Source organism: Cherax quadricarinatus, chromosome 87 (genome assembly GCF_038502225.1).
Source record: "Cherax quadricarinatus isolate ZL_2023a chromosome 87, ASM3850222v1, whole genome shotgun sequence".
Lineage (NCBI taxonomy): Eukaryota > Metazoa > Arthropoda > Malacostraca > Decapoda > Parastacidae > Cherax > Cherax quadricarinatus.
The window spans coordinates 12,182,747-12,209,469 of record NC_091378.1 but is presented as its reverse complement, the minus strand read 5'-3'; the positions used below and the strand labels follow the sequence as shown (position 1 = coordinate 12,209,469).

Genomic DNA, 26,723 nt, shown 5'->3' with positions numbered 1-26,723 from the left:
GACGTGTATTGGATGCTTAGCATGATTTGTTTACTTTTGAACTTTAATAAAAATCGAACATTTCTGCTACTTTGAGCTCAATTTCATGGTACTTTTCATTGTAAAAGCAGTCAAAAATCATCTCAATTTCTGTAATATGTCGTCCATTCTATACAATGAGACCGGGAAAACTAGAATACAACAATAAATACCATACGAAAATACAGTGCAAAGTTGTGTTTTAATCCAAAAACACGGTCAAAGTTTTTTTTTTCTCATTACGCACTGTGCTGCAGGATTTTTTTTTATACTGCGCACACTGACCACATAGACCCATTCTTTCATATGTAGGCCTACCAGCTTTCTCTCACTAGATTTGAAGGCGCTAGAATTTTTGAGTACTAGTACGTCATGGACCCTGGTGCGTAAGCTGTACTAGTGCGGCCGAAACCCTGAAAGGGTTAATGAAAAGGTCTATATTAATGTAAAATAAGACATTTAATGTGCCCAAGAGGGATTATTATTTAGTATTGGCGTTATGAGTAGAGAGAGACTTAGCAATTTTAATGTGTACCTGCACAGTGTATAAGTATATTTAGGTACAGGTACATTTAAGTATACGTAATTATCAGAGTACATTTAAAATATGCAGTAACTTTAAAACACTTGAAATACTGGAAAGTTTCCAGATGTAATAGATGTGGTCACAGAGAATGTAAACAAACCGGGCGGGGTGAGCTGTGTTTGAAAGACCGCTTGCCGTATAACAAATTTTGGTCATAATTTGATGTCGCCATATTAGCAGAATGCCGTAAGGCGAAATGCTGTAAAGCGTGCCCTACTGTACTTTCAACTGATTAAGTGATCTTAACCCTTAAACTGTCCAAACGTAGATCTATGTTTTTTCAACATTTGAAAGTATGTAAAAAACCGTAGACCTTCTTTTTTTTTTTTACATTTGAAAATGTGTAAAAAACTTTGATCTACATTTTTTTTTTGTTATATTTGAAAATATGTAAAAAAATAAGTAGATCTACTTTTGGAGCATTACGCATGTGAACGTAGATCTGTTTGGACAGTTTAAGGGTTAAGTTAATTGATATTTATTAAGTAGTTTCAGGCTATAGAAAGATTATAACAAATGGGGAAGAAACAGTAACCATTTCAGAGTCTAGACTCTGATCGAAAACTTGTCCACTTCGTACAAGAATTTTCAAAAAAATTCTTTATTTTTTCTTATGAAATGATAGAAAATCTTTTTTCTGAAGGTAATAAAACAGAATATGAAAATTGCCGAAATTGCCGCTGTTGCCATACGCGGCTCATTTTCTGCAAACTTCACGGCTCTATATCTCGGTAAGTACCGATGGCAAAATTTTTTTTTTTGGACTAAAACACTCAGAAAAATAATCTTAACATTTTCATAAGAAAAAATATTTTTTTTTTTTTTTAATATTTGGCGACATAGAATGACAGTTTCAGAGAGGGGCCTGAAACAGTCAAAGGGTTAAAGTGCAGGCATTGTACTTCCCATTTCCAGGACTCAAGTCCGGCTATATAAAAATAACTGGTTTCCCTGAATCCCTTCGTTTATCCACACCAATAACAGTCTCTCCACATCTTCGAGTATTTGCGATCTCTGTTTTGAAAACATACTTGCACCTTTCACAACAGCAGCTTCCTTGATTGCCTTTTTGTTGGCCAAGATAGTAGTGATGGTTGAATTGGGTTTGTTATACAGTGGACCCCCGGTATACGATATTAATCCGTTCCTGAGAGCTCATCGTATGCCAAAATTATCGGAAGGCGAATTAATTTTCTCCATAAGAAATAATGGAAATCAAATTAATCTGTGCAAGACACCCAAAAGTACTATGAAAAAAAAGTTTTACCACATGAAATATTAAGTTTAATGCACACAAACTGAAGAAGACATGCACAGTTAGTAATACTCTACTGACAATAGAATACATGACACTTACCTTTAATGACGATCTGGTGATGATTGATGGGATGGGAGGAGGGGAGAGTGTCGAACTTATTGTTTAGAAGGGGAATCCCCTTCCATTAGGACTTGAGGTAGCAAGTCCTTTTCCGGGATTACTTCCCTTCTTCTTTTAATGCCACTAGGACCAGCTTGAGAGTCATTGGACCTCTGTCGCACAACAAATCTGTCCATAGAGCTCTGTACCTCCCATTCCTTTATGATTTGTCTAAAATGGGCCACAACATTGTCATTGTAATAGTCACCAACACGGCTTGCAATAGCTGTGTTAGGATGATTTTCATTCATAAAGGTTTGCAGTTCAACCCACTTTGCACACATTTACTTAATTTTTGAAGTAAGCACAATGGATTCCACAAATGACATAGGCTTCTCAGGGTTAGCCCCAAACCCTTCAAAATCTTTCTTAATTTCCATACTAGTTCTCACCCTTTTTACCACAGGGTTGGCACTAGAAGCAAGAAACAAGCACCAAAAACACTGTGATAATATGGAATGTACTGAATGTATGCTTAGATGCGAGCACACCGGCTGGCTTGTAAACACTGGCACTCCTGTGGACGCGTCCTGGATGAATCGCGTGTGGCGGGTTTTTTAACGGGTGGCGAGGCAAAATTTTGGCGTTAAAATGTATCAAATACCGAATTTAACGTATACCGATGCCATCGAATACCGGGGGTCCACTGTATAACATTTCCAACTCCAAGATACACACTCCACTCTCATACTTTGTGATTATCTCTTTCTTTAATTCGATAGTACACCTTACCCTTTTTACCACAGGGTTGGCACTAGAAGCTTTCTTGGGCCCATGGTGGCTTATTTAGCAGTTACAAGCCCTAAAAACACTGGAATAATACAAAATATATCGCAGGTACGCGTGGATGTCCTCACTGGCTTTGTAAACAATGGCACACGGGCTGGTATATGGAGTGAGTGGCTGGGTGCCCGCTCACGCCACGTGGATGCGTTCGGGACGAAAGTCCTTAGCCGAGTTATTTGGCGTTAGCTGAACCAATATTTTTACGCCAAAGAGAGCCATTAGCCAATTTTGGCATTAGCCAAAGCTGCCGTTACCCGAGGGTCCACTGTACAATTATTACAATAATGTAATAATCTCCAGAACAATAAATCTTTTATTTTTTGTGTGAATAAAAACTTAAAATGGAAACCAAGTGTAACGTAGGAGAGACCTAAGGATGTAACTAATGAACAGGAAATGTTTTAGTAAAAGAATAAAAAAGAAGAATAGAGATTTTGTTTGCAAAGGTTACAATGTGTAATTACAATTTTAATTTGTTAACCCTTTGAGGGTTCAAGATGTAGTCCACAGAGTTCAAGAATTTAAAAAAAAAAATTGTTGTAATTTTTTCTTATGAAATGATAAAGAATCTTCTTCTGAAGGTAATAAAAAAAAAATTTGATGGATAATTGATGAAATTACACCCGCAAATTTTACTGTGTCATCGATAATTACGCATCGGCGATTTTGCCCACTTTGATTCCCATTTTAGGCCAATTACATTATTCCAGTCAACCAAATTCTTGGCTATTTTGCTAGTATCACCTCTGTTTTATCAACTGAGTACAAGAAACTGCCCAGTCAACTATTTCAACTACCCAATAAATTGATCAGAAATTGGTAATTTTGGCCAATTTCACACAGTTCAAAAAATTCCAGTTTCAAAATAGGGTCCATAATAAACTGTGCCGGCATTCCTGGTACTAAAATAACATTTCCTCTGTTTATTAGTCATGTCCAGGCTTTACAGATGAATTCCATTTTGACTTCATTTACGTAAAGAATTTTTATTCACTCCTAAAAAACAGAAGATTTACTATTATGCAATATTGTAATAATTGTATAAATTATTTCAATGCATTCTTAAATGTATATTAGAACCACTAGTTGACGTGTATTGGACACACGATGTGACTTGTTTGCTCTTGAACATTGGCAAAAATCGAAAATTTCCACTACTTTGAGTTCAATTTCAAGCTATTTTCAGTACTAAAACCAATCAAAATCATCTCTATTTCTGTAATATATCTTCCATTCCATCAAATGAGACCAAGAAACCGCTAATACAACCTTGAAAAACATACAAAAATGCACCACAAAGTCACTGTTTTAATCCAAGAACATGGTCAGTTTTTTTTCTCATTATGCACTGCACACTTACCACATAGATCCATTTTCTCACATCTAGGCCTAGAATTACCACTCACAGCTCACCTGAGCTGAGCTGAGCTCATGGCTTACAACTACAGCTTGCATCTAGGCTTCAAAGCCATAGAACTACCGGATGAACCCTCAAAGGGTTAAGTACAAAGAAAGAAACTATCATGCCGGGGCATTTTGGGCAAACAAATCCTTGTACATATATAATAACTACTTAAATCTAGACAAGATAAGAGTGGTTAACCTTTTTAATAAATAGTTACTTTATTGTAATACAGTGGACCCCCGGATAACAATCAGCTCCCAACTCGACCAATTATGTAAGTTTATTTTTGTAAGTGCTTTTGTAGGTGTATTTTTAGGGGTCTGAAATGGACTAATCTAATTCACAATATTTCTTATGGGAACAAATTCGGTCTATAACGGCACCCAAACAGACTTCTGGATTGAAATAATATCGTTATGCGGGGGTCCACTGTACATACTAATGGGAGGTAGTCAAGATGGAGGTTTATAAGAATAATAATCTTGAAGTTGCACATAATAAAAACAATATTATAAAGGTTCAAACAGAAATATTTTATGGATTGGCAGATGTTTTAATAACCTAGAGGTCATATAATATAATATTTGGGAGAATTGCTACAAACTGATTAGAGGTTGTTTTGGTTGGTTTGGTTAGTAATGAGAGATGAAATGATTTTAAGCATAATCCTAAATTTGTATGTAGTCAGGGGATCCTTTACCAGTTCAGGTAATGAATTCCAGATCTTCGGGCCCTTTATGTTCATTGCATTTTTGCATAGTGTGGGACTGACAAGAGGGATGTCGAAGAACCCTTTCTGCATTATATTGTGACTGTGCATTCTTTTGTAGCTCTCAAGGAGAAGTTTAAGCGGAGGGCTTATGTTGAAGTTTAATGTTCTGTATATGTAGTAAGCATAATAATACGAGTGTATGTCTTGTATATTGAGTAAGTTCAGGCTTGAAAAGTGGTGGTGTGTGCTGTCTGGCACAGGAACTGGTAATCATCCACAGAGCAGCTTTTTGTTGGGTTATTAAAGGCTTAAGGTGGTTGGCTTTGGTTGATCCCCAGGCACAAATACCATAGGTGAGATAGGGATATATTAATCCCTTAATTGTCCAAACGTAGATCTACGTTGTTACGTTATTTAACTTAAGTAATGTATACAGGAGCAGGGGGTTACTAGCCCCTTGCTCCCGGCATGGGGCTAGTAATTTCCCCGTGGAGATGAGGGAATGAACAAGAACAAGAATTAGTAAGAAAATAGAAGAAAAACCCAGAGGGGTGTGTATAACTGTGCTTGTACATGCATGTGGAGTGTGGCCTAAATGTAAGTAGAAGCAGCAAGACCTGCCTGAAATCTTGCATGTTTGAGACAGAAAAAAGAAACCATGTAAAATAAATACATGTACTGGTTTCTGTTTCACACTCACTTCGCAGGACAGTAGTACCTCCCTGGGCGGTTGCTGTCTACCAACTTACGACCTAGTTTCTAGTAGTTTGTTGAACAGTTTTGTAATGGTGAATGAAAGGACATGAGCTGCTCTTTTGAATAGGCTAAGTTTCCTACCTTGCATTTTTCAGTGAATTTATAATGAGGGTGACCTTAGTGAGATTAATTGGAGCAAGATAGAGGAAGCTTTGGAAACTTCCAACAAGGTAATCCCTTGCTCGAGTATTTTTTTTTTTTTTGTTAACAAATCAACCGTATCCAGCTGAGGCAGTGGGTGGCCTAAAATGAAAGTTTTTCTTTTTAAATTTGGTAATTGATACAGGAGAAGGGGTTATTGCTCAAGTAGTACAGTATTGGTATATAATTACAGTGGACCCCGGTATTCGATGGCATCGGTATTCGATAAATCCGGTATTCGATTCATTTTATCGCAAAAAATTTTCCTCGGTATTCGATTGAAAACCCAGTATTCAATATGATTCGTATGAGACGTGTCCACATGTGGCCTGAACTGCCCCGTGTGTGTGCCAGTGTTAACAAGCCTGCCAGTGTGCACGCACATAAGGATACATTCGGTACTTTCCATATTATCCATATTATCACTGTGTTTGGTGCTTGTTTCTGCAAAATAAATTACCATGGGCCCCAAGAAAGCTTCTAGTGCCAACCTTCGAGAAAAAAGTCCCTAATGACTTATGAAATGAAGAAAGAGATAATTGCAAAGTACGAAAGTGGAGTGCATGTGTCGGAGCTGGTTAGGTTGTATAATAAACCCCAATCAACCATCTCTACTATAGTGACCAGGAAAACGGCAATCAAGGAAGCTGTTCTTGCAAAAGGTGCAACTGTGATTACGAAACAGCGACCGCAAGTGTTAGAAAATGCTGAGAAATTGTTATTGGTGTGGATAAATGAAAAACAGATAGCAGGAGATAGCATCTCTCAAGCGATCATTTGTGAAAAGGCTAGGCAGTTGCATGATGATTTGGTAAAGAAATTGCTTGCAAATAGTGGTGATGTGAGTGAATTTAAGGCCAGCAAAGGTTGGTTTGAAAGATTTAAGAATCGTAGTGGCATACATAGTGTGATTAGGCATGGTGAGGCTGCCAGTTCGGACCAAAAAGCAGCTGAAAAATATGTGAAGGAATTCAAGGATTACATAGACAGTGAAGGACTGAAACCTGAACAAGTGTTTAATTGAGATGAAACAGGCCTGTTTTGGAAGAAAATGCCAAGCAGGACCTACATTACTCAGGAGGAAAAGGCACTCCCAGGACATAAGCCTATGAAAGACAGGCTTACTCTGTTGATGTGTGCCAATGCTAGTGGTGATTGCAAAGTGAAGCCTTTATTGGTGTATCACTCTGAAACTCCCAGAGTGTTCAGGAAAAACAATGTCCTCAAGGCTAATTTGTGTGTGCTGTGGAGGGCAAACAGTAAGGCATGGGTCACTAGGGACTTTTTCTATGACTGGTTACACCATGCATTTGCCCCCACTGTGAAAAATTACCTAATTGAAAAGAAATTAGACCTTAAGTGCCTCCTGGTATTAGAAAATGCCCTAGGCCATCCTACAGACTTGGCAGAGCAACTTTCTGGGGACATGAGCTTCATTAAGGTCAAGTTTTTGCCTCCTAATACCACTCCTCTCCTGCAGCCCATGGACCAGCAGGTCATTTCCAACTTCAAGAAACTGTACACAAAAGCTATGTTTGAAAGGTGCTTTGTAGTGACCACAGAAACTCAACTACTCTAAAAGACTTTTGGAAGGATCACTTTAATATCCTCAATTGTATAAACCTGATAGGTACGGCTTGGGAGGGAGTGACTAAGAGGACCTTGAACTCTGCTTGGAAAAAACTGTGGCCAGAATGTGTAGACAAAAGGGATTTTGAAGGATTTGAGGCTAACCCTGAGAATCCTATGCGAGTTGAGGAATCCATTGTGGCATTGGGGAAGTCCTTGGGGTTGGAGGTTAGTGGGGAGGATGTGGAAGAGTTGGTGGAGGACAGTGTAGAACTAACCACTGATGAGCTGATAGATCATCTTGAACAGCAAGAGGGCAGACCTGAGGAAACTGCTTCGGAGGAGGGGATAGAGAAATTGAAGAAGTTGCCTACTTCAAAGATTAAGGAAATGTGTGCAATGTGGCTTAAAGTGCAAACCTTTTTTGATGACAGTCACCCTAACACAGCTATTGCAAGCCGTGCTGGTGACTATTACACTAACAATGTTGTGAAACACTTTAGGGATGTCATAAAGGAATGGGAGGTACAGGCCACTATGGACAGATATGTTGTGCGACAGAAATCCAGTGACTCTGAAGCTGGTCCTAGTGGCATTAAAAGAAGAAGGGAAGTAACCCCGGAAAAGGACTTGCTACCTCAAGTCCTAATGGAAGGGGATTCCCCTTCTAAACACTAACACCTCTCCCCTCCTCCCATCCCATCAATCATCACCAGATCTTCATTAAAGGTAAGTGTCAATTATTTTATTATTATTCTATTGCATTAAACTTAATATTCCATGTAGTAAAATTTTTTTTTTTCATACTTTTGGGTGTCTTGCATGGATTAATTTGATTTCCATTATTTCTTATGAGGAAAATTGATTCGGTTTTCGATATTATTGGTATTTGATGAGCTCTCAGGAACGGATTAATATCGAATACCGGGGGTCCACTGTATATAAATATAGTTAGGTATTGACTTGTTTGTAAACTTGTTACATTAAAGGATTGTATATGGTAAGATGCATTTTTTAACACACCAGACGTCTCCCACCAAGGTAGGGGTGACTCAAAAATAAGAAACAATTTTACTGTCACTCTATCTTCGTCTTGCCAGATGAGAGCTGATATTGTCACTCAGATACCCCTCTGTAATTTCCACCTCCAGGACTCAAGTCAGGCTAACTGATTTACCTGAATCCCTTCATAATTGTTACGTTGCTAATACTCCAACAGCACATCAGGTCTCCACTCACACACTCACACCTGCCTGTGCATGTCCAATGTATAGTAGATAAAATTGGTAACCTGTGGCAAATTTAGATCATTTTCAGGGATATCATAGTCTCACAATAATATAATTCATTGAATGATATTAACCCTATTCAACAGATTGATGAGGGTATCGGATATCTGTACCAAATGCTCACTGTACATAAGCTGAGAGATACTGTGGATGTCATTGTTATGAGTGACCATGGCATGAGTGCTGTTAAAGAAGAAAATGTAATTTTCCTGGATGATATAGTTGATTCAAGCTTGTACCATATATCAGGAACCTCACCTCTGTTAAATGTCTGGACAACTTTTGGTAAGCAGCTTTGTCTTTCACTATGAAATAACTATTGTATTTATGGTCATATTAGACACATTTTTTAAAAACTAAAATAAATCACTGTCTTATAATAGGAAAAATTCTGGACTCTAATACAGGTCCACATCCCTTTATCTGAAACCCTTAGGGCCAGTATTGTTTGGAATTTCAGAATTTTTCACGCTGGTGGCATGACCCAGCACTGAGATGACTGACGCTCCACACTCCACGAAAAACCTTTGGTTTTTGGAACTTTTCCAGTTTCAGAATTTCGGATAAAGGGTTGTGGACCTGTAGTAATGAGAGTGTTTATAGGGAAATATTTTTCTAAATTAATATATAAATGCAGTGTGTTATCTTGAATTACTATATTCTCATTTATTATGATTTTTTTTTAAATTTTATTAAAAAATCATTTAACAAATTAGATGCTTTATTTATAACTGTTACAGGTAATTAACCCCAAAATTGAAAGTCCTGACAGTGTTGGCATTTAAAAAAAAAAGTTTCTGAAATGGTAGAGAATCTATTCATATTAGTAATGACACCAAAAATATGAAATTTGATGAAACTTGTGGTATTACACAAGCACAAAGTTAAAGGTCTGGGAGCAATTTATGCATTGGCAAATTTGCCCACTTTGAGTCCTATTTTAAGCCAGTTCCATTTTATTTTATTTTTTATTTTTTTTTTATTAAGTAATTTGAGCATACATACAGAGGTACAAAAAAATACAGGTAAGAGCAGCATGCCAAAGCCACTTATATGCATAGCATTATGGGCTGGCTTAAAATTAACTTAAGATTAACTAAGCAATGATGAAATCAGTGATGAAACATTATTGTAAACAGATAACTATAAAGCACAAATGAGTATTACAAAGACAGGTCATATGGTTGCTTGCATTGCTGTACATTCAGTCGAATGGAGTATTCTGTTAGGTAGTGTATTTAAAAAATAATAAAGTTAGATTGGGTTTTAGGTTTAACATTTATGTGATATAATTGTGAGAAACATTTAAGATATACAATTTATAAGGTTCAGTTATTCAGTAATTATTTGGTTTTGGGTGAGTAAGTGATCTTTGAGAAGAGACTTGAATTTATAAACAGGTAGTGTTTCTTTTATATTTACAGGTAATGAATTCCAGATTTTAGGGCCTTTTATGTGCATTGAGTTTTTGCATAGCGTGAGATGGACACGAGGAACATCAAAGAGTGATCTGTGCCTTGTGTTATGGTCATGTGTTCTGTTGAGGTTGGCAAGGAGATGTTTGAGGGGAGGGTTAATATCAGAGTTAAGTGTTCTATGTATGTAATAGGTGCAATAATAAGTATGGATGTTTTGTATGGTGAGTAGGTTGAGTGTTTTGAATATTGGTGGAGTGTGCTGCCTGTAGTGAGAATTTGTTATTCTAACTGCAGCCTTTTGTTGGGTAATTAGTGGTCTGAGATGGTTAATTGTTGTTGAGCCCCATGCACAAATTCCATAGGTGAGATAGGGGTAAATAAGAGAGTGATACAGGGCCAGGAGGGCTGACTGTGGAGCATAGTACCGTATCTTCGATAGTATGCCTACAGTCTTGGAAATTTTCTTAGAAATTTGTTGTATATGTGTATGAAATTTGAGTCTATTATCAAGGTGGATTCCTAAGAATTTTCCCTCTGTTAGCTTTGTGATAGGTGATCCGTTTATCATTATGTTAAGAGGGACATCTGTAGCTCTGTTACCAAACTGAATGAAGTAGGTTTTGTCAATGTTTAGTGTAAGTTTGTTAGTCCTCATCCAGGTAGATATTTTCTGTAATTCGGTATTTACAGTATTGGCTAGCATGACTGGGCTCGGGTGAGAGAAGACGTATGTAGTGTCATCTGCAAATAGTGTGGGTTTGAGTAATTGCGAAGCATTTGGTAGGTCATTTATGTATAGGAGAAAGAGAAGAGGGCTAAGGACACTTTCCTGTGGGACACCAACTGTAATTGGTTGTGCGGAAGAGCTTGCCCCATTTGCGTACACATATTGGCTTATGTTGCTGAGGTATGACTTGAGGTAGTTGAGGGAGTACCCTCTTATACCATAATGTGACAATTTTACGTGGAGCAAGTCATGGTCAACTGTATCAAAAGCTTTACGTAAGTCAATGAAGATCCCCAGTGGGACTTCTTTTTTCTCTTTTGCTGTGTATATACGTATGTTCTAGCATGTGTATAATAGCATCATTAGTATTTTTATTAGGCCTGAATCCAAATTGGCAGGGGTTGAGTATGTTTTGGGAGATGAGGTAGGAGTAGATTCGTTTATGAATTAATTTTTCGAAGATTTTTGAGAGAGGGTGTAAGTTGGATATTGGCCTGTAGTTATTCAACTCTGTTTGGTCTCCTCCTTTATGGATCGGGGTGACCCTTGCTATTTTGAGAACTGTAGGGAAGGTGGAGGATTCAATGGATTTGTTAAAGAGTGTTGCAATGATTGGTGATAGCACTTGTGACACTTTTTTGTATATAAAGGGTGGTAAGGTATTTAAATCTCCTGCCTTGTTTTTTAGTGCGTTGATAATAAGGGAGACTTCGTATGGGTTAGTCGGAGCTAGGAACAGTGTGTTTGGGTAGTTGCCAGTGAGGTAGTCATTTGGTGGGGTATCTGAGCTTGGGATTTTATTGGCAAGGTTTTGTCCTATAGTGGAGAAGAAATCATTGAGTCTGTTTGCTGTTTCTGTTGGTGGGAGTTGGGGTTCATCTGATTTTGCTAATTTTATTTCGCTATTTCGTGATATCTTTTTTGTTCCCAGAATTTCTGATAGGGTTTTCCAGGTCTTTTTTATATCACCTCGTAAGTTGGATAATCTGTTCTCATAATACAATTTTTTTGCCCTTCTTATCAGGCTGGTTAGGATTGACGAGTAACGTTTTGTTTGGTCTCTGGTTATGTGACCCATTCTGTACTGTTTTTCATATTGGTGTTTTGTATTTATGGATTTGAGAATGCTGGGTGTTAGCCAGGGACTGTTCAGTCTCTTAGCTGTCATCTGTTTAGATTTTTTTAGGGCAGTGCTTGTTATAGAGGTATTGGGTCTTTTTTAGAAAATTATTAATACATTTGTCAGTATCTGTATAGATTTTTAGCTCAGTGTGCCAGTCAATGTTTGTTACTGCTGTTGTGAAGTTATTAATGGCTGCCTTATTGTGAAGTCTGAAGGTGACTTTAGTAGTGTCTTGGGGTAATTTACCAAGAGTTGTTATGAGGAAAGTAGGGTAGTGGTCTGTGGTATTATCTGTAATTATGCCTGATTTTAAAGGGGATATAGTGTTGGTCCAGGTGTGGTCAAGTAGGGAAACACTAGTCTCCGTAACTCTTGTAGGTTTTGTTACTGTTGGTAGCAACATGCATTTACTCATGGGGAATATATAATAGCTAAATTCAAATCCAAATACCTACAAAAACCTCTCACATTGATAAACATCTACAGAGTTCCACAGTCAAACATTAGCTAATTTAGTCAAAACCTAGGAAGTATGATAACTGATGCACGCTTGAACAAAGATCACCTACTACTCTCAGGTGACTTCAATATAAATCTCCTGCAAGACCAGGACCCACACGTTACTGAATTCACCACAATAGAAATAAGACAAACAGTCGTCAATAACGCACTGACTTTCTTGGGTTATCCTGGGTGGGTAACCCTCCGGGTTAAAAATCCAAATAAAATCTTATCTCATCTCCACGAGACGTTGTGTAGCTCCCACTTCCTCAACAGACCTGCAAACAGCAAGATTTCCCCTGTCTCTCACAACTGCTGGATCACTATGACATGGTCTTGGATGCACTGGAGGACAATCAACATGCAGATGTAATATACGCAGAATGCCTTCGACAGATGCGATCACGGTGTAATAGCACACAAAATGCGTGATAAATGAATAACAGGAAAGTTGTTACATGATTCAACCAAATTCTTAGCTAATTCACTAGTATGCCTTCTGCTTTATTAATTGAGTGCAAGAAACCGCATGTACAGGAAAGTTAGGACAAGTACCACTGCTATTGTTCAAAAGAGCAGCTCATATGGTTTCCTTTCACCCATTATTGCAATATTTTTTGACAAATTAGGAACCAACACTTTCCTGATTGTACTAAAGATAGCAAGGGTTACTCCCCATTATACATAGGTGGAGACCTAACAGATGTAAATTACTGTAGAGCTATATAACTTACCTTCATTATCCAAAATCTTTGAAAAATTTAATCCACGAGATTATATTCTTTTTCTATTGTCACTCATTGTTCATGCATCACTCGATATACAGTGGAACCTCTACTTGCGAGTTTAATCCGTTCCATGACCTTGCTCGTAACTGGATTTGCTCGTTTGCAGAATAAATTTTCCTCATTTAAATTAATTGAAATGCAATTAACCCTTTGACTGTCACGACCGTATATATACGTCTTACGAGGTACCGTGTTTGACGTATATATACTCATAAATTCTATACTATATATATTCTATATACTCATAAATTCTATAGGCAATGGGGTCGAAGAGGTGTGGGGTAGGTTTAAAAATGTAGTGTTAGAGTGTTCAGCAGAAGTTTCTGGTTACAGGAAAGTGGGTGCGGGAGGGAAGAGGAGCGATTGGTGGAATGATGATGTAAAGAGAGCAGTAAGGGAGAAAAAGTTAGCATATGAGAAGTTTTTACAAAGTAGAAGTGATGCAAGGAGGGAAGAGTATATGGAGAAAAAGAGAGAGGTTAAGAGAGTGGTGAAGCAATGTAAAAAGAGAGCAAATGAGAGAGTGGGTGAGATGTTATCAACAAATTTTGTTGAAAATAAGAAAAAGTTTTGGAGTGAGATTAACAAGTTAAGAAAGCCTAGAGAACAAATGGATTTGTCAGTTAAAAACAGGAGAGGAGAGTTATTAAATGGAGAGTTAGAGGTATTGGGAAGATGGAGGGAATATTTTGAGGAATTGTTAAATGTTGATGAAGATAGGGAAGCTGTGATTTCGTGTATAGGACAAGGAGGAATAACATCTTGTAGGAGTGAGGAAGAGCCAGTTGTGAGTGTGGGGGAAGTTCGTGAGGCAGTAGGTAAAATGAAAGGGGGTAAGGCAGCCGGGATTGATGGGATAAAGATAGAAATGTTAAAAGCAGGTGGGGATATAGTTTTGGAGTGGTTGGTGCAATTATTTAATAAATGTATGGAAGAGAGTAAGGTACCTAGGGATTGGCAGAGAGCATGCATAGTTCCTTTGTATAAAGGCAAAGGGGATAAAAGAGAGTGCAAAAATTATAGGGGGATAAGTCTGTTGAGTATACCTGGTAAAGTGTATGGTAGAGTTATTATTGAAAGAATTAAGAGTAAGACGGAGAATAGGATAGCAGATGAACAAGGAGGCTTTAGGAAAGGTAGGGGGTGTGTGGACCAGGTGTTTACAGTGAAACATATAAGTGAACAGTATTTAGATAAGGCTAAAGAGGTCTTTGTGGCATTTATGGATTTGGAAAAGGTGTATGACAGGGTGGATAGGGGGGCAATGTGGCAGATGTTGCAGGTGTATGGTGTAGGAGGTAGGTTACTGAAAGCAGTGAAGAGTTTTCACGAGGATAGTGAGGCTCAAGTTAGAGTATGTAGGAAAGAGGGAAATTATTTCCCAGTAAAAGTAGGCCTTAGACAAGGATGTGTGATGTCACCGTGGTTGTTTAATATATTTATAGATGGGGTTGTAAGAGAAGTAAATGCGAGGGTCTTGGCAAGAGGCGTGGAGTTAAAAGATAAAGAATCACACATAAAGTGGGAGTTGTCACAGTTGCTCTTTGCTGATGACACTGTGCTCTTGGGAGATTCTGAAGAGAAGTTGCAGAGATTGGTGGATGAATTTGGTAGGGTGTGCAAAAGAAGAAAATTGAAAGTGAATACAGGAAAGAGTAAGGTTATGAGGATAACAAAAAGATTAGGTGATGAAAGATTGGATATCAGATTGGAGGGAGAGAGTATGGAGGAGGTGAATGTATTCAGATATTTGGGAGTGGACGTGTCAGTGGATGGGTCTATGAAAGATGAGGTGAATCATAGAATTGATGAGGGGAAAAGGGTGAGTGGTGCACTTAGGAGTCTGTGGAGACAAAGAACTTTGTCCTTGGAGGCAAAGAGGGGAATGTATGAGAGTATAGTTTTACCAACGCTCTTATATGGGTGTGAAGCATGGGTGATGAATGTTGCAGCGAGGAGAAGGCTGGAGGCAGTGGAGATGTCATGTCTGAGAGCAATGTGTGGTGTGAATATAATGCAGAGAATTCGTAGTTTGGAAGTTAGGAGGAGGTGCGGGATTACCAAAACTGTTGTCCAGAGGGCTGAGGAAGGGTTGTTGAGGTGGTTCGGACATGTGGAGAGAATGGAGCGAAACAGAATAACTTCAAGAGTGTATCAGTCTGTAGTGGAAGGAAGGCGGGGTAGGGGTCGGCCTAGGAAAGGTTGGAGGGAGGGGGTAAAGGTTTTGTGTGCGAGGGGCTTGGACTTCCAGCAGGCATGCGTGAGCATGTTTGGTAGGAGTGAATGGAGACAAATGGTTTTTAATACTTGATGTGCTGTTGGAGTGTGTGCAAAGTAACATTTATGAAGGGGTTCAGGGAAACCGGCAGGCTGGACTTGAGTCCTGGAGATGGGAAGTACAGTGCCTGCACTCTGAAGGAGGGGTGTTAATGTTGCAGTTTAAAAACTGTAGTGTAAAGCACCCTTCTGGCAAGACAGTGATGGAGTGAATGATGGTGAAAGTTTTTCTTTTTCGGGCCACCCTGCCTTGGTGGGAATCGGCCAGTGTGATAATAAAAAATAAATTAAAGAAACCCTGTACCAGGACGAAAGAGGAAACTATTTGCTCATGTACAAGACCCAGATGTGAGCAGTGAAAGTGATAGTGATTTCAAAGCTATTGAAAGCAGTTCTAGTTGTGACAGTGAGGGTGAATATTCCCCAGTGAAGCGGCAGTATATGCGACGTAGCATGCGGTCTGGTTGTGTCATATGCTGTTCCAAGGGAAAGGAGTAAATCTCGGAGCACATCCCATGGCCCTACACCACGAACTGATAGTGAAGATGACGATATTGTTACAATGGGTATGAATGATGTAAATGAGGCAGCAGGTAGTGGTGGTGATAGTGATGGTAGCATGAGTCATGTGGCACCAGCAGCAGGCCACGCTACCACCAACAATGCTGACTCTGCACAACCACAACCAGCCTTACCCAACCCCATACTCCTACAACATCCACAACCACAACCTGCACAACCACAACCACATTTCAATATTCAGAACCCACCAGTTGACTGCATCTGGGGTTTGGCAGCAAGGTGAAGAGTTTGTTCCCAGTCCCCATGACTTTGATGAAACACAAAGTGGAATATGGCCATCATGTACACTTGGGAACAATGCCACTGAACTGGAATGCTTTCAGTTATTCTTCGATGAACCCCTGATGGACATTATTGTCAGGGAAAGCAATACATACTTTGAGTACACCATGGCAAACACAATTCTTTCACCAAAATCAAGCCTACACAAGTGGAAGAACACAACTGTGGCAGAGATGTATCTGTTCTTTGCCACAATAATGCTTATGCCACGTGTATAAGCACAGTGTCAACACATACTTGTGACAGACCGCCTGATTTCAACCCCAGCTTTCAGTGACATTATACCAGTGAATAGATTTGTGCTACTGTTACGTATGCTACATTTTTCAGACAAAACAAGGCCTGACAGAAGCGACAGGTTATATAAGATCAGAAATGTGTGTATGTACCTGAAACAAAAGTGCTGTATGTATTTTTATCCCTTCAGGAAGCTTGTTATTGATGAGTCTTTGATTTTGTTCAAAGGCAGACTCTCATTCAAGCAGTACATACCAAGCAAGAAGAAACGGTTTGGTATAAAGTTATTTGTACTGTGTGATTGCAAAAGTGGTCTGGTTTTGGATATAATTGTGTACACTGGCAGTAAAACATTGCAAGATACCAGGAAGTTACTGGGTATCTCTGGTGATGTGGTTACAACAATAATGGAACCATATCTTGGTAAGGGGGCATATTTTATATACTGACAACTGGTACACAAGCCCTTTACTCAGTGATTTCTTGCGAGTGAGCATGACAGATGTGTGTGGCACAGTGCGTGGAAATCATAAGCATATGCCTAGGTTCGACGTTGGCACTCGTAGAGGTGATGTTCAGGTGTTTACTGCCAATGACATCATGGCATTTCGGTGGCATGACAAACGTGATGTCACACTGTTGACATTAGTTCACCGGCATGAAATAGTAGACAGTGGCAAGCAGAATAGAGAGACCAATGAACCCATTGTAAAACCTGCAGTTGTGATGGATTACAACCTCAATATGCGGTTAGTGGACAAATGTGACATGCAGATTGGGTTTGCTGATTGTGTTCGCAAGAGTTATAAGGGGTACATAAAACTCGTTTTCCATCTTCTTGACATTTCCATGCTGAATGCTTATAATATGTATAAGTTGAAGACCAACAACAAACCCAAATATGGTGAATTTTGTTTGTCAGTCATCAGACAAATAATATTCAAGTACCAAGGAACAACACATGCAATAGACCAGTGCCCACGAAGTTTTGTAAACATTATGATGATACCAGTGTTTTTGCTATAATTGTGTTACATTCAACGAGTATATATATGAACATTGCACCATACTTTGGTCTCACAGGCCACAAAAGTTATGTGAAAAAATAAAATGGTGAAAAAACAAGAAACCTTCGAATAAAAGTAAACCAAAGTTTACTGGGTGAGCGGCAGTCACCGCTGATGCCATATGCGGCTCATTTTATGCAAACTTCATGCCTCTATATCTCGGTAAGTACTGATGGCAATTTTTTTTTTTGGACTAAAACAATCAGAAAAATAATCTTAACATTTTCATAAGAAAAAATAATATATTTTTTCGAATATTTTGCGACACCAGTAGACACTTCAGGATTGGGGCTTGCAACAGTCAGAGGGTTAAAGTATTCTGAGGGGAACCTAGAGCTTGCCTTGTGTTGTCTGCTATCCCACCTTCAACTCTACTCTGACTGACCACTGCCCAGGCAAAGCGGTTCAAATGAGAAGGGATTCGTAACGTTATAGCCAGGGAGGCAGTAACTCTCAAGTAATGGTTTTAACTGGTATACTACAGTACACAGTACTACTGACACCACACCCTCTCTAAATGTTGCTCCTACTTTAGCATTTAGGTCACATACTACCATTACTCTCACTTGGTTCAAAAGTTCATACATACTTTTATTTATTTATTTATTTATTTATTTATTTATTTAAAAATTTGAGCACACATACAGAGGTACAAAAAATACAGATAAGAGCAGCATGCCAAAGCCACTTATACTATGCATAGCATTACGGGCTGGCTTAAAATTAACTTAAGATGAACTAAGCAATGATGACATCAGTGATAAAACTTTAATGTAAACAGATTACTATAAAGCACAAGTGAGTATTACAAAGACAGGTCATATGGTTGTATGCATTGTTGTACATTCAGTAGAATGGAGTATTCTGTTAGGTAGTGTATTTAAAAAAATAATAAAGTTAGATTGGGTTTTAGGTTTAACATTTATGTGATATAATTGTGAGAAACATTTAAGATATACAATTTATAAGGTTCAGTTATTCAGTATTTATTTGGTTTTGGGTGAGTAAGTGATCTTTGAGAAGAGACTTGAATTTATAAACAGGTAGTGTTTCTTTTATATTTACGGGTAATGAGTTCCAGATTTTAGGGCCTTTTATGTGCATTGAGTTTTTGCATAGTGTGAGATGGACACGAGGAACATCAAAGAGTGATCTGTGCCTTGTGTTATGGTCATGTGTTCTGTTGAGGTTGGCAAGGAGATGTTTGAGGGGAGGGTTAATATCAGAGTTAAGTGTTCTATGTATGTAATAGGTGCAGTAATAAGTATGAATGTTTTGTATGGTGAGTAGGTTTAGTGTATTGAATATTGGTGGAGTGTGCTGCCTATAGTGAGAATTTGTTATCATTCTAACTGCAGCCTTTTGTTGGGTAATTAATGGTCTGAGATGGTTACTTGTTGTTGAGCCCCATGCACAAATTCCATAGGTGAGATAGGGGTAAATAAGAGAGTGATATAGGGCCAGGAGGGCTGACTGTGGAGCATAGTACCGTATCTTCGATAGTATGCCTACAGTCTTGGAAATTTTCTTAGAAATTTGTTGTACATGTGTATGAAATTTGAGTCTATTATCAAGGTGGATTCCTAAGAATTTTCCCTCTGTTAGCTTTGTGATAGGTGATCCGTTTATCATTATGTTAAGAGGGACATCTGTAGCTCTGTTACCAAACTGAATGAAGTAGGTTTTGTCAATGTTTAGTGTAAGTTTGTTAGTCCTCATCCAGGTAGATATTTTCTGTAATTCGGTATTTACAGTATTGGCTAGCGTGACTGGGCTCGGGTGGGAGAAGACGTATGTAGTGTCATCTGCAAATAGTGTGGGTTTGAGTAATTGCGAAGCATTTGGTAGGTCATTTATGTATAGGAGAAAGAGAAGAGGGCCAAGGACACTTCCCTGTGGGACACCAACTGTAATTGGTTGTGCAGAAGAGTTTGCCCCATTTGCATACACATATTGGCTTCTGTTGCTGAGGTATGACTTGCTTAACATCTCCCGAAATCTCTCTCTCACCTCTACACTCCTCTCTTCTCCAGGTTAATACACACTTATTTTGACCTACTTTTTGCATCCAGCCCTTATTTTAATCCACATAATCCTTGAATTTATACATTTCATTCCCTCTTTTCCTTCCATAACTGATCCTTCAACATTATTGCAACCCCTTCCTTAGCTCTAACTCTCTGAGTTGACTGTCACAACCCCAAATCTTGAGGTGTCTCCTGGTGTCGCAAAAATTAAAAAAAAAAAAAATTCTTTTGAAATGATAGAGAATCTTTTCCCTATGGTAATGACACCAAAAGTACAAAATTTGATGGAAAACTTATGGAATTATGCTCTCGTGAAGTTAGCAACAACAGGAATATTAACAAATCGGCGATTTGCCTCACTTTGAGCCTTATTTTTGGCTAATTACATACATTGTTCCAGTCGACCAAACTCGTAACTATTTCTTTAGAACTCCATTTGTTCTATTGAGTGAGTACAAGAAACTGCCCATTTACTGATTTCAACTACCCAATAAAGTGGTCAGAAATTGGCAATTTGGCCAATTTCACCCAAATTAAAAAATATGCCAATTTCAAAATAGGGTCCAGAATGAACAATGCAGACATTCCTGGCTCTAAAGTACAGTGGACCCCCAGTATTGGATATTAATCTGTTCCTGAGAGCTCATCGAATACTGAAAATATCGAAAAGCAAATCAGTTTTCTTCATAAGAAATAATGGAAATCAAATTAATCCATACAAGACACCCAAAAGTATGAAAAAAAAAAAATTTACCACATAACAATAGAATAATTGACACTTACCTTTAATGAAGATCTGGTGATGATTGATGGGATGGTAGGAGGGAGAGTGTCAAGGTTGTTACTGTTTAGAAGGGGAATCCCCTTCCATTAGGACTTGAGGTAGGAAGTCCTTTTCTGGGGTTACTTCCCTTCTTCTTTTAATGCCACTAGGACCAGCTTGAGAGTCACCGGACTTCTGTCGCACAACATATCTGTTCATAGAGGCCTGTACCTCCCGTTCCTTTATGCCATTCCTGAAGTGTTTCACAACATTGTTAGTGTAATAGTCACCAGCATGGCTTGCAATAGCTGTGTTAGGGTGATTGTCATCAAAAAAGGTTTGCACTTTAAGCCACATTACACACATTTCTTTAATCTTTGAAGTAGGCAACTTCTTCAATTTCTGTCCCCTCCTCTGAAGCAGTTTCCTCAGGTCTGGCCTCTTGCTGTTGAAGATGATCTAGCAGCTCATCAGTGGTTAGTTCTTCATTGTCCTCCTCCACCAACTCTTCCACATCCTCCCCACTAACCTCCAACCCCAAGGACTTCCCCAATGCCACAATGGATTCCTCAACTGGCATAGGCTTCTCAGGGTTAGCCTCAAATCCTTCAAAATCCCTTTTGTCTACACATTCTGGCCACAGTTTTTTCCAAGCAGAGTTCAAGGTCCTCTTAGTCACTCCCTCCCAAGCCGTACCTATAAGGTTTATACAATTGAGGATATTAAAGTGATCCTTCCAAACTCTTTTAGAGTCAGTTGAGTTTCTGTAGTCACTACAAAGCATTTTTGAAACTAGCTTTTGTGTACAGTTTCTTGAAGTTGGAAATGACCTGCTGGTCCATGGGCTGCAGGAGAGGAGTGGTATTAGGAGGCAAAAACTTCACCTTAATGAAGCTCATGTCCCCAGAAAGTCGCTCTGCCAAGTCTGTAGGATGACCAGGGGCATTGTCTAATACCAGGAGGCACTTAAGGTCTAATTTCTTTTCAATTAGGTAATTTTTCACAGTGGGGGCAAATGCATGGTGTAACCAGTCATAGAAAAAGTCCCTAGTGACCCATAACTTACTGTTTGCCCTCCACAGCACACACAAATTAGCCTTGAGGACATTGTTTTTCCTGAACACTCTGGGAGTTTCAGAGTGATACACCAATAAAGGCTTCACTTTGCAATCACCACTAGCATTGGCACACATCAACAGAGTAAGCCTGTCTTTCATAGGCTTATATCCTGGGAGTGCCTTTTCCTCCTGAGTAATGTAGGTCCTGCTTGGCATTTTCTTCCAAAACAGCCCTATTTCGTCGCAATTAAACACTTATTCAGGTTTAAATTCTTCACTGTCTATGTAATCCTTGAATTCCTTCACATATTTTTCAGCTGCTTTTTGGTCCAAACTGGCAGCCTCACCATGCCTAATCACACTATGTATGCCACTACAATTCTTAAATCTTTCAAACCAACCTTTGCTGGCCTTAAATTCACTCACATCAGCACTAGTTGCAGGCAATTTCTTTACCAAATCGTCATGCAACTGCCTAGCCTTTTCACAAATGATCACTTGAGAGATGCTATCTGTTTTTCATTTATCCACACCAATAATAGTCTCCCAACATTTTCTAACACTTGCGGTCGCTGTTTCGTAATCACAGTTGCACCTTTTGCAAGAACAGCTTCTTTGATTGCCGTTTTCCTGGTCACTATAGTAGAGATGGTTGATTGGGGTTTACTATACAACCTGACCAGCTCCGACACACGCACTCCACTTTCGTACTTTGCAATTATCTCTTTCTTCATTTCAATAGTCATTAGCACCTTTTTTCTCAAAGGGTTGGCACTAGAAGCTTTCTTGGGGCCCATGGTGACTTATTTTGCAGAAATGAGCAAAAACTGTGATAATATGGAATGTATTGAATGTATCCTTAGATGCACGCACACTGGCTGGCTTGTAAACACTGGCACACACTGGGCAGTTCAGGCCACACGTGGACACGTCTCGTACGAGTCGTATTGAATACCGGATTTTCAATCGGATACCGAGGCGAAATTTTTGCGATAAAATGCATCGAATACCGATGCCATTGAATACCGGGGGTCCACTGTAACATTTTCTTTGTTTATCAGTAATGTCTCCAGGCCCCTCTGATATTACTCTTGCTTTCTATTTTGAATTTTTATTCAAACAAAAAATAGAAGATTTACTGTTATGCAGACTTCTGCAATATTATAATAATTGTATAAATAATGTCAACCCATTCGTGACTGCATATTAGAATGGCTAGTTGGACATTTATTGGATAATGACATCATTTGTTTACTTTTGAACATCGGCAAAAATCAAACATTTCCCCTACTTTGAGCTCCATTTCAAGGTTCTTTTCATAGTAAAACCAATCAAAATCACCTCTATTTCTATAATATGTTTTACATTCTATCAAATGAGACCAAGAAAACGAGAGTACATAAATACTATACAAAAATAAACCACAAAGTTGGTGTTTTAATTAAAAAAAAAATGGTCGGAGTTTTTTTTTTCTCATTATGCACAGCGTGCTGCAGGATTTTTTTTCTATGGTGCACACTGACCACACAGACCCATTCTCTCACATGTGGGCCTACCAGCTTTCTCCTACTTGATTTGAAGCTGCTAGAACTTATGAGTACACACATGTATATATACGTCAAACACGGTGGCTTGTAAGACGTACATGTATGACCGAAACAGTCAAAGGGTTAATCCCATTTATCTCTCCCCACTGAAACTCGCCTATCCCCTTCAGCTTAGTTTCGCTTAGAGCTAGGACATCCAACTTCTTTTCATTCGTAACATTAGCAACTATCTCTTCCTTATCTGCACTACATCCATGCACATTCAAGCATCCCAGTTTTATGAAGTTTTTCTTCTCTTTTTTAGTATTTTCTACAGGAGAATGGGTTACTAGCCCATTGCTCCAGACATTTTAGTCACCTCATATACGACATGCATGGCTTATGGAGGAAAGATTCTTTTCCACTTCCCCAGGGCAAATAGTGATTATATTATATTACATGACCTCTAGTCTATCAACCCTTTGGGAGTTGCCAGGCCCTCTCAGAGACTTGTTCTCAAGGTCGCCAAAATTTAAAAAAAAAGATAATTTTTTCTTATGAAAAGATAATCTTTTCTCGATCATAATGACACCAAAAGTATGAAATTTGATGGAAAACTTACGGAATTATGCTCTCGCGAAGTTAGCGGTCTCGACGATATTTACGCATTGGCGATTTTGCCCACTTTGAGTCCTGTTTTTGGCCAATTCCAGTGTAGTAGTCGACAAAAATCATAACTATTTTGCTAGAACTCTGTTTTGTCTATTAAATGAGTACAAGAAACCACCCATTTACTGATTTCAACTATCCAATAAAGCGGTCAGAATTTAGCAATTTTGCTAATTTCACACAAATTTCAAAAGATGCCAATTTCCAAATAGGGTCCAGAATAAACAAGAAAGACATTCCTGGAACTAAAATAACATTTCCTCTGTTCATTAGTCACGTTTCCAGGCCCCTCTTACATTTGTTTTTCTTTCCACTTTGATTTTTTATTCTCACAAAAAAATAAGATTTACTGTTATGCAGACTACTGCTTTAGTGTAGAAATGATATAAATAATATCAGCGCACTTTTTTTTTTTTTTTTTCAACAAGTCGGCCGTCTCCCACCGAGGCAGGGTGACCCAAAGAGAAAGAAAATCCTCAAAAAGAAAAAACTTTCATCATCATTCAACACTTGCACCTCATTCACACATAATCACTGTTTTTGCAGAGGTGCCCAGAGTACAACAGTTTAGAAGTACACCTACCATCCGACTTACGACTTGCTCGACTTAAGACCACTCGACTTACGACCATGTTTTTATGCCAAATTTCTGGGAAATAAACAACTATTTGTTGTACACAGTGTTTATCCTAAACCTTACAGTATAAAATACAGTACTAACAACATAAAAAGTAAAGTAAAACATGAAATACCAAAATAAAACAATAAAATAAAGTCATTACAAAATGTTTTGTTGATATTCAGTAGTAAAGTTTGACTTACGACCATATCGACTTACGACCGGTTCCTTGGAACCGAACTCGGTCGTAAGTCGGATGGTAGGTGTATATACGTATAACAACACACAACATATCTCTCCAAACTGCCAGTATACCAAACCCCACCTTTAGAGTGCAGGCATTGTACTTCCCATTTCCAGAACTCAAGTCCGGTTATATAAAATAACTGGTTTCCCTGAATCCCTTCACTAAATATTACCCTGCTCAAACTCCAACAGATCGTCAGGTCCCAAATACCATTTTTCTCCATTCACTCCTATCTAACATGCTCACGCATGCTTGCTGGAAGTCCAAACCCCTCGCCCACAACACCTCCTTTACCCAATAAATAACAAAGAAGGCACAATACCGTGACTGGAATGATACACAAATAACCCGCACATAAGAGAGAGAAGCTTACGACGACGCCTCGGTCCGACTTGGACCACCGAGATTATAAAGTCACTTAAAAATAACTCGGGGAATCTGTCTCATGTCCCACTATTATTGTACAAGAGAGCGGCCCATGTCCTCTCGCATGCTATCTCATTACTTTTTAACAAGTCACTAGAAAGTAGCACCTTCCCGAAACTACTAAAGACGGCAAGGGTTACACCAATACATAAAGGTGGTGACCCTACAGATTTAAACAACTATAGGCCAATATCAAACTTACCATTGCTATCCAAAATCTTTGAAAAACTCGTGCACAGGAGACCATATTCATTTATAACAGCACAAAACATACTCAGCCCCTGCCAATTTGGATTCAGGAAAAATAAAAGCACTAACGATGCAATCATAAAAATGCTAGATCTGCTTTACACAGCATTGGAAAATAAGGAATATCCACTAGGAATTTTTATTGACCTAAGAAAAGCTTTTGACACAGTAGACCATGGGATTCTACTCCACAAACTTGACCATTATGGTATAAGAGGCCATGCGCTTGCATATTTCAAATCTTACCTTACTAATAGGTATCAGTATGTCACCATTAAAGACACAGCATCAACAACACAGCCACTTGATACTGGAGTTCCGCAGGGAAGTGTCCTTGGTCCCCTGCTCTTCCTCATATACATCAATGATCTTCCAAACGTATCTCAACACCTGAACCCCATTCTCTTTGCTGACGACACGACTTATGTCATCTCTCACCCTAATCTTGCCACCCTCAACACCATTGTTAATGAGGAGCTGATCAAAATATCGACTTGGATGACAGCCAATAAACTTACGCTTAACACTGACAAAACCTACTACATTATGTTTGGTAGCAGAGCAGGAGATGCGCAAATTAACATTAAGATCGACAACACTCTAATTGCCAGGCATAATGAGGGAAAATTCCTAGGCCTATACCTTGACAACAACCTGAACTTCAGCACCCATATCCAACACATAACCAAAAAAGTATCCAAAATGGTTGGGATCCTCTCCAAGATACGATACTACGTGCTACAAACTGCCCTTCTCACACTATGCCATTCACTTATACAGTGGACCCCCGGTTAACGATATTTTTTCATTCCAGAAGTATGTTCAGGTGCCAGTACTGACCGAATTTGTTCCCATAAGGAATATTGTGAAGTAGATTAGTCCATTTCAGACCCCCAAACATACACGTACAAACGCACTTACATAAATACACTTACATAATTGGTCGCATTGGGAGGTGATCGTTATGCGGGGGTCCACTGTATATCCATACCTCACCTATGCTATCTGTGCTTGGGGTTCAACTGCAGCAACACACCTAAAGCCAATAATAACCCAACAAAAAGCCGCAGTAAGAATAATCACTAAATCCCATCCCTGGCAACACACCCCCCCACTCTTCATAGATCTAAACTTACTCCCTGTTCAGTACATCCACACTTACTACTGTGCAATCTACATCTACAGGACCTTAAATTCCAATATTAACCTTGACCTAAAATGCTTTCTTGATAGTTGTGACAGAACCCACAGGCACAACACCAGACACAAACATCTCTATGACATTCCCCGTGTCCGACTAAACCTTTACAAAAATTCAATGTATGTCAAAGGCCCTAAAATCTGGAACACCCTACCTGAAAATTCTAAAAGTGCAGACACATTCATCACCTTCAAAACTACCATCAGAAAACATCTTATCTCCCTGATACACCCTGTCAACTAATTACACGAATACCA

General features: G+C 38.8%; 1 protein-coding gene across 5 annotated transcripts in view; it reads left to right on the top strand.

The window, feature by feature from the left end:
* The window catches only part of LOC128703811 (bis(5'-adenosyl)-triphosphatase enpp4-like), a 260,010-nt gene that overhangs the window by 127,605 nt on the left and 105,682 nt on the right, over positions 1-26,723 (top strand). For all 5 annotated transcript variants that reach the window (XM_053798654.2, XM_070103755.1, XM_070103754.1 and 2 more), the window contains one exon: positions 8,766-8,964. In XM_053798654.2, the coding sequence (XP_053654629.2) occupies positions 8,766-8,964 (199 nt within the window). The remainder of the gene's footprint in view (positions 1-8,765; positions 8,965-26,723) is intronic.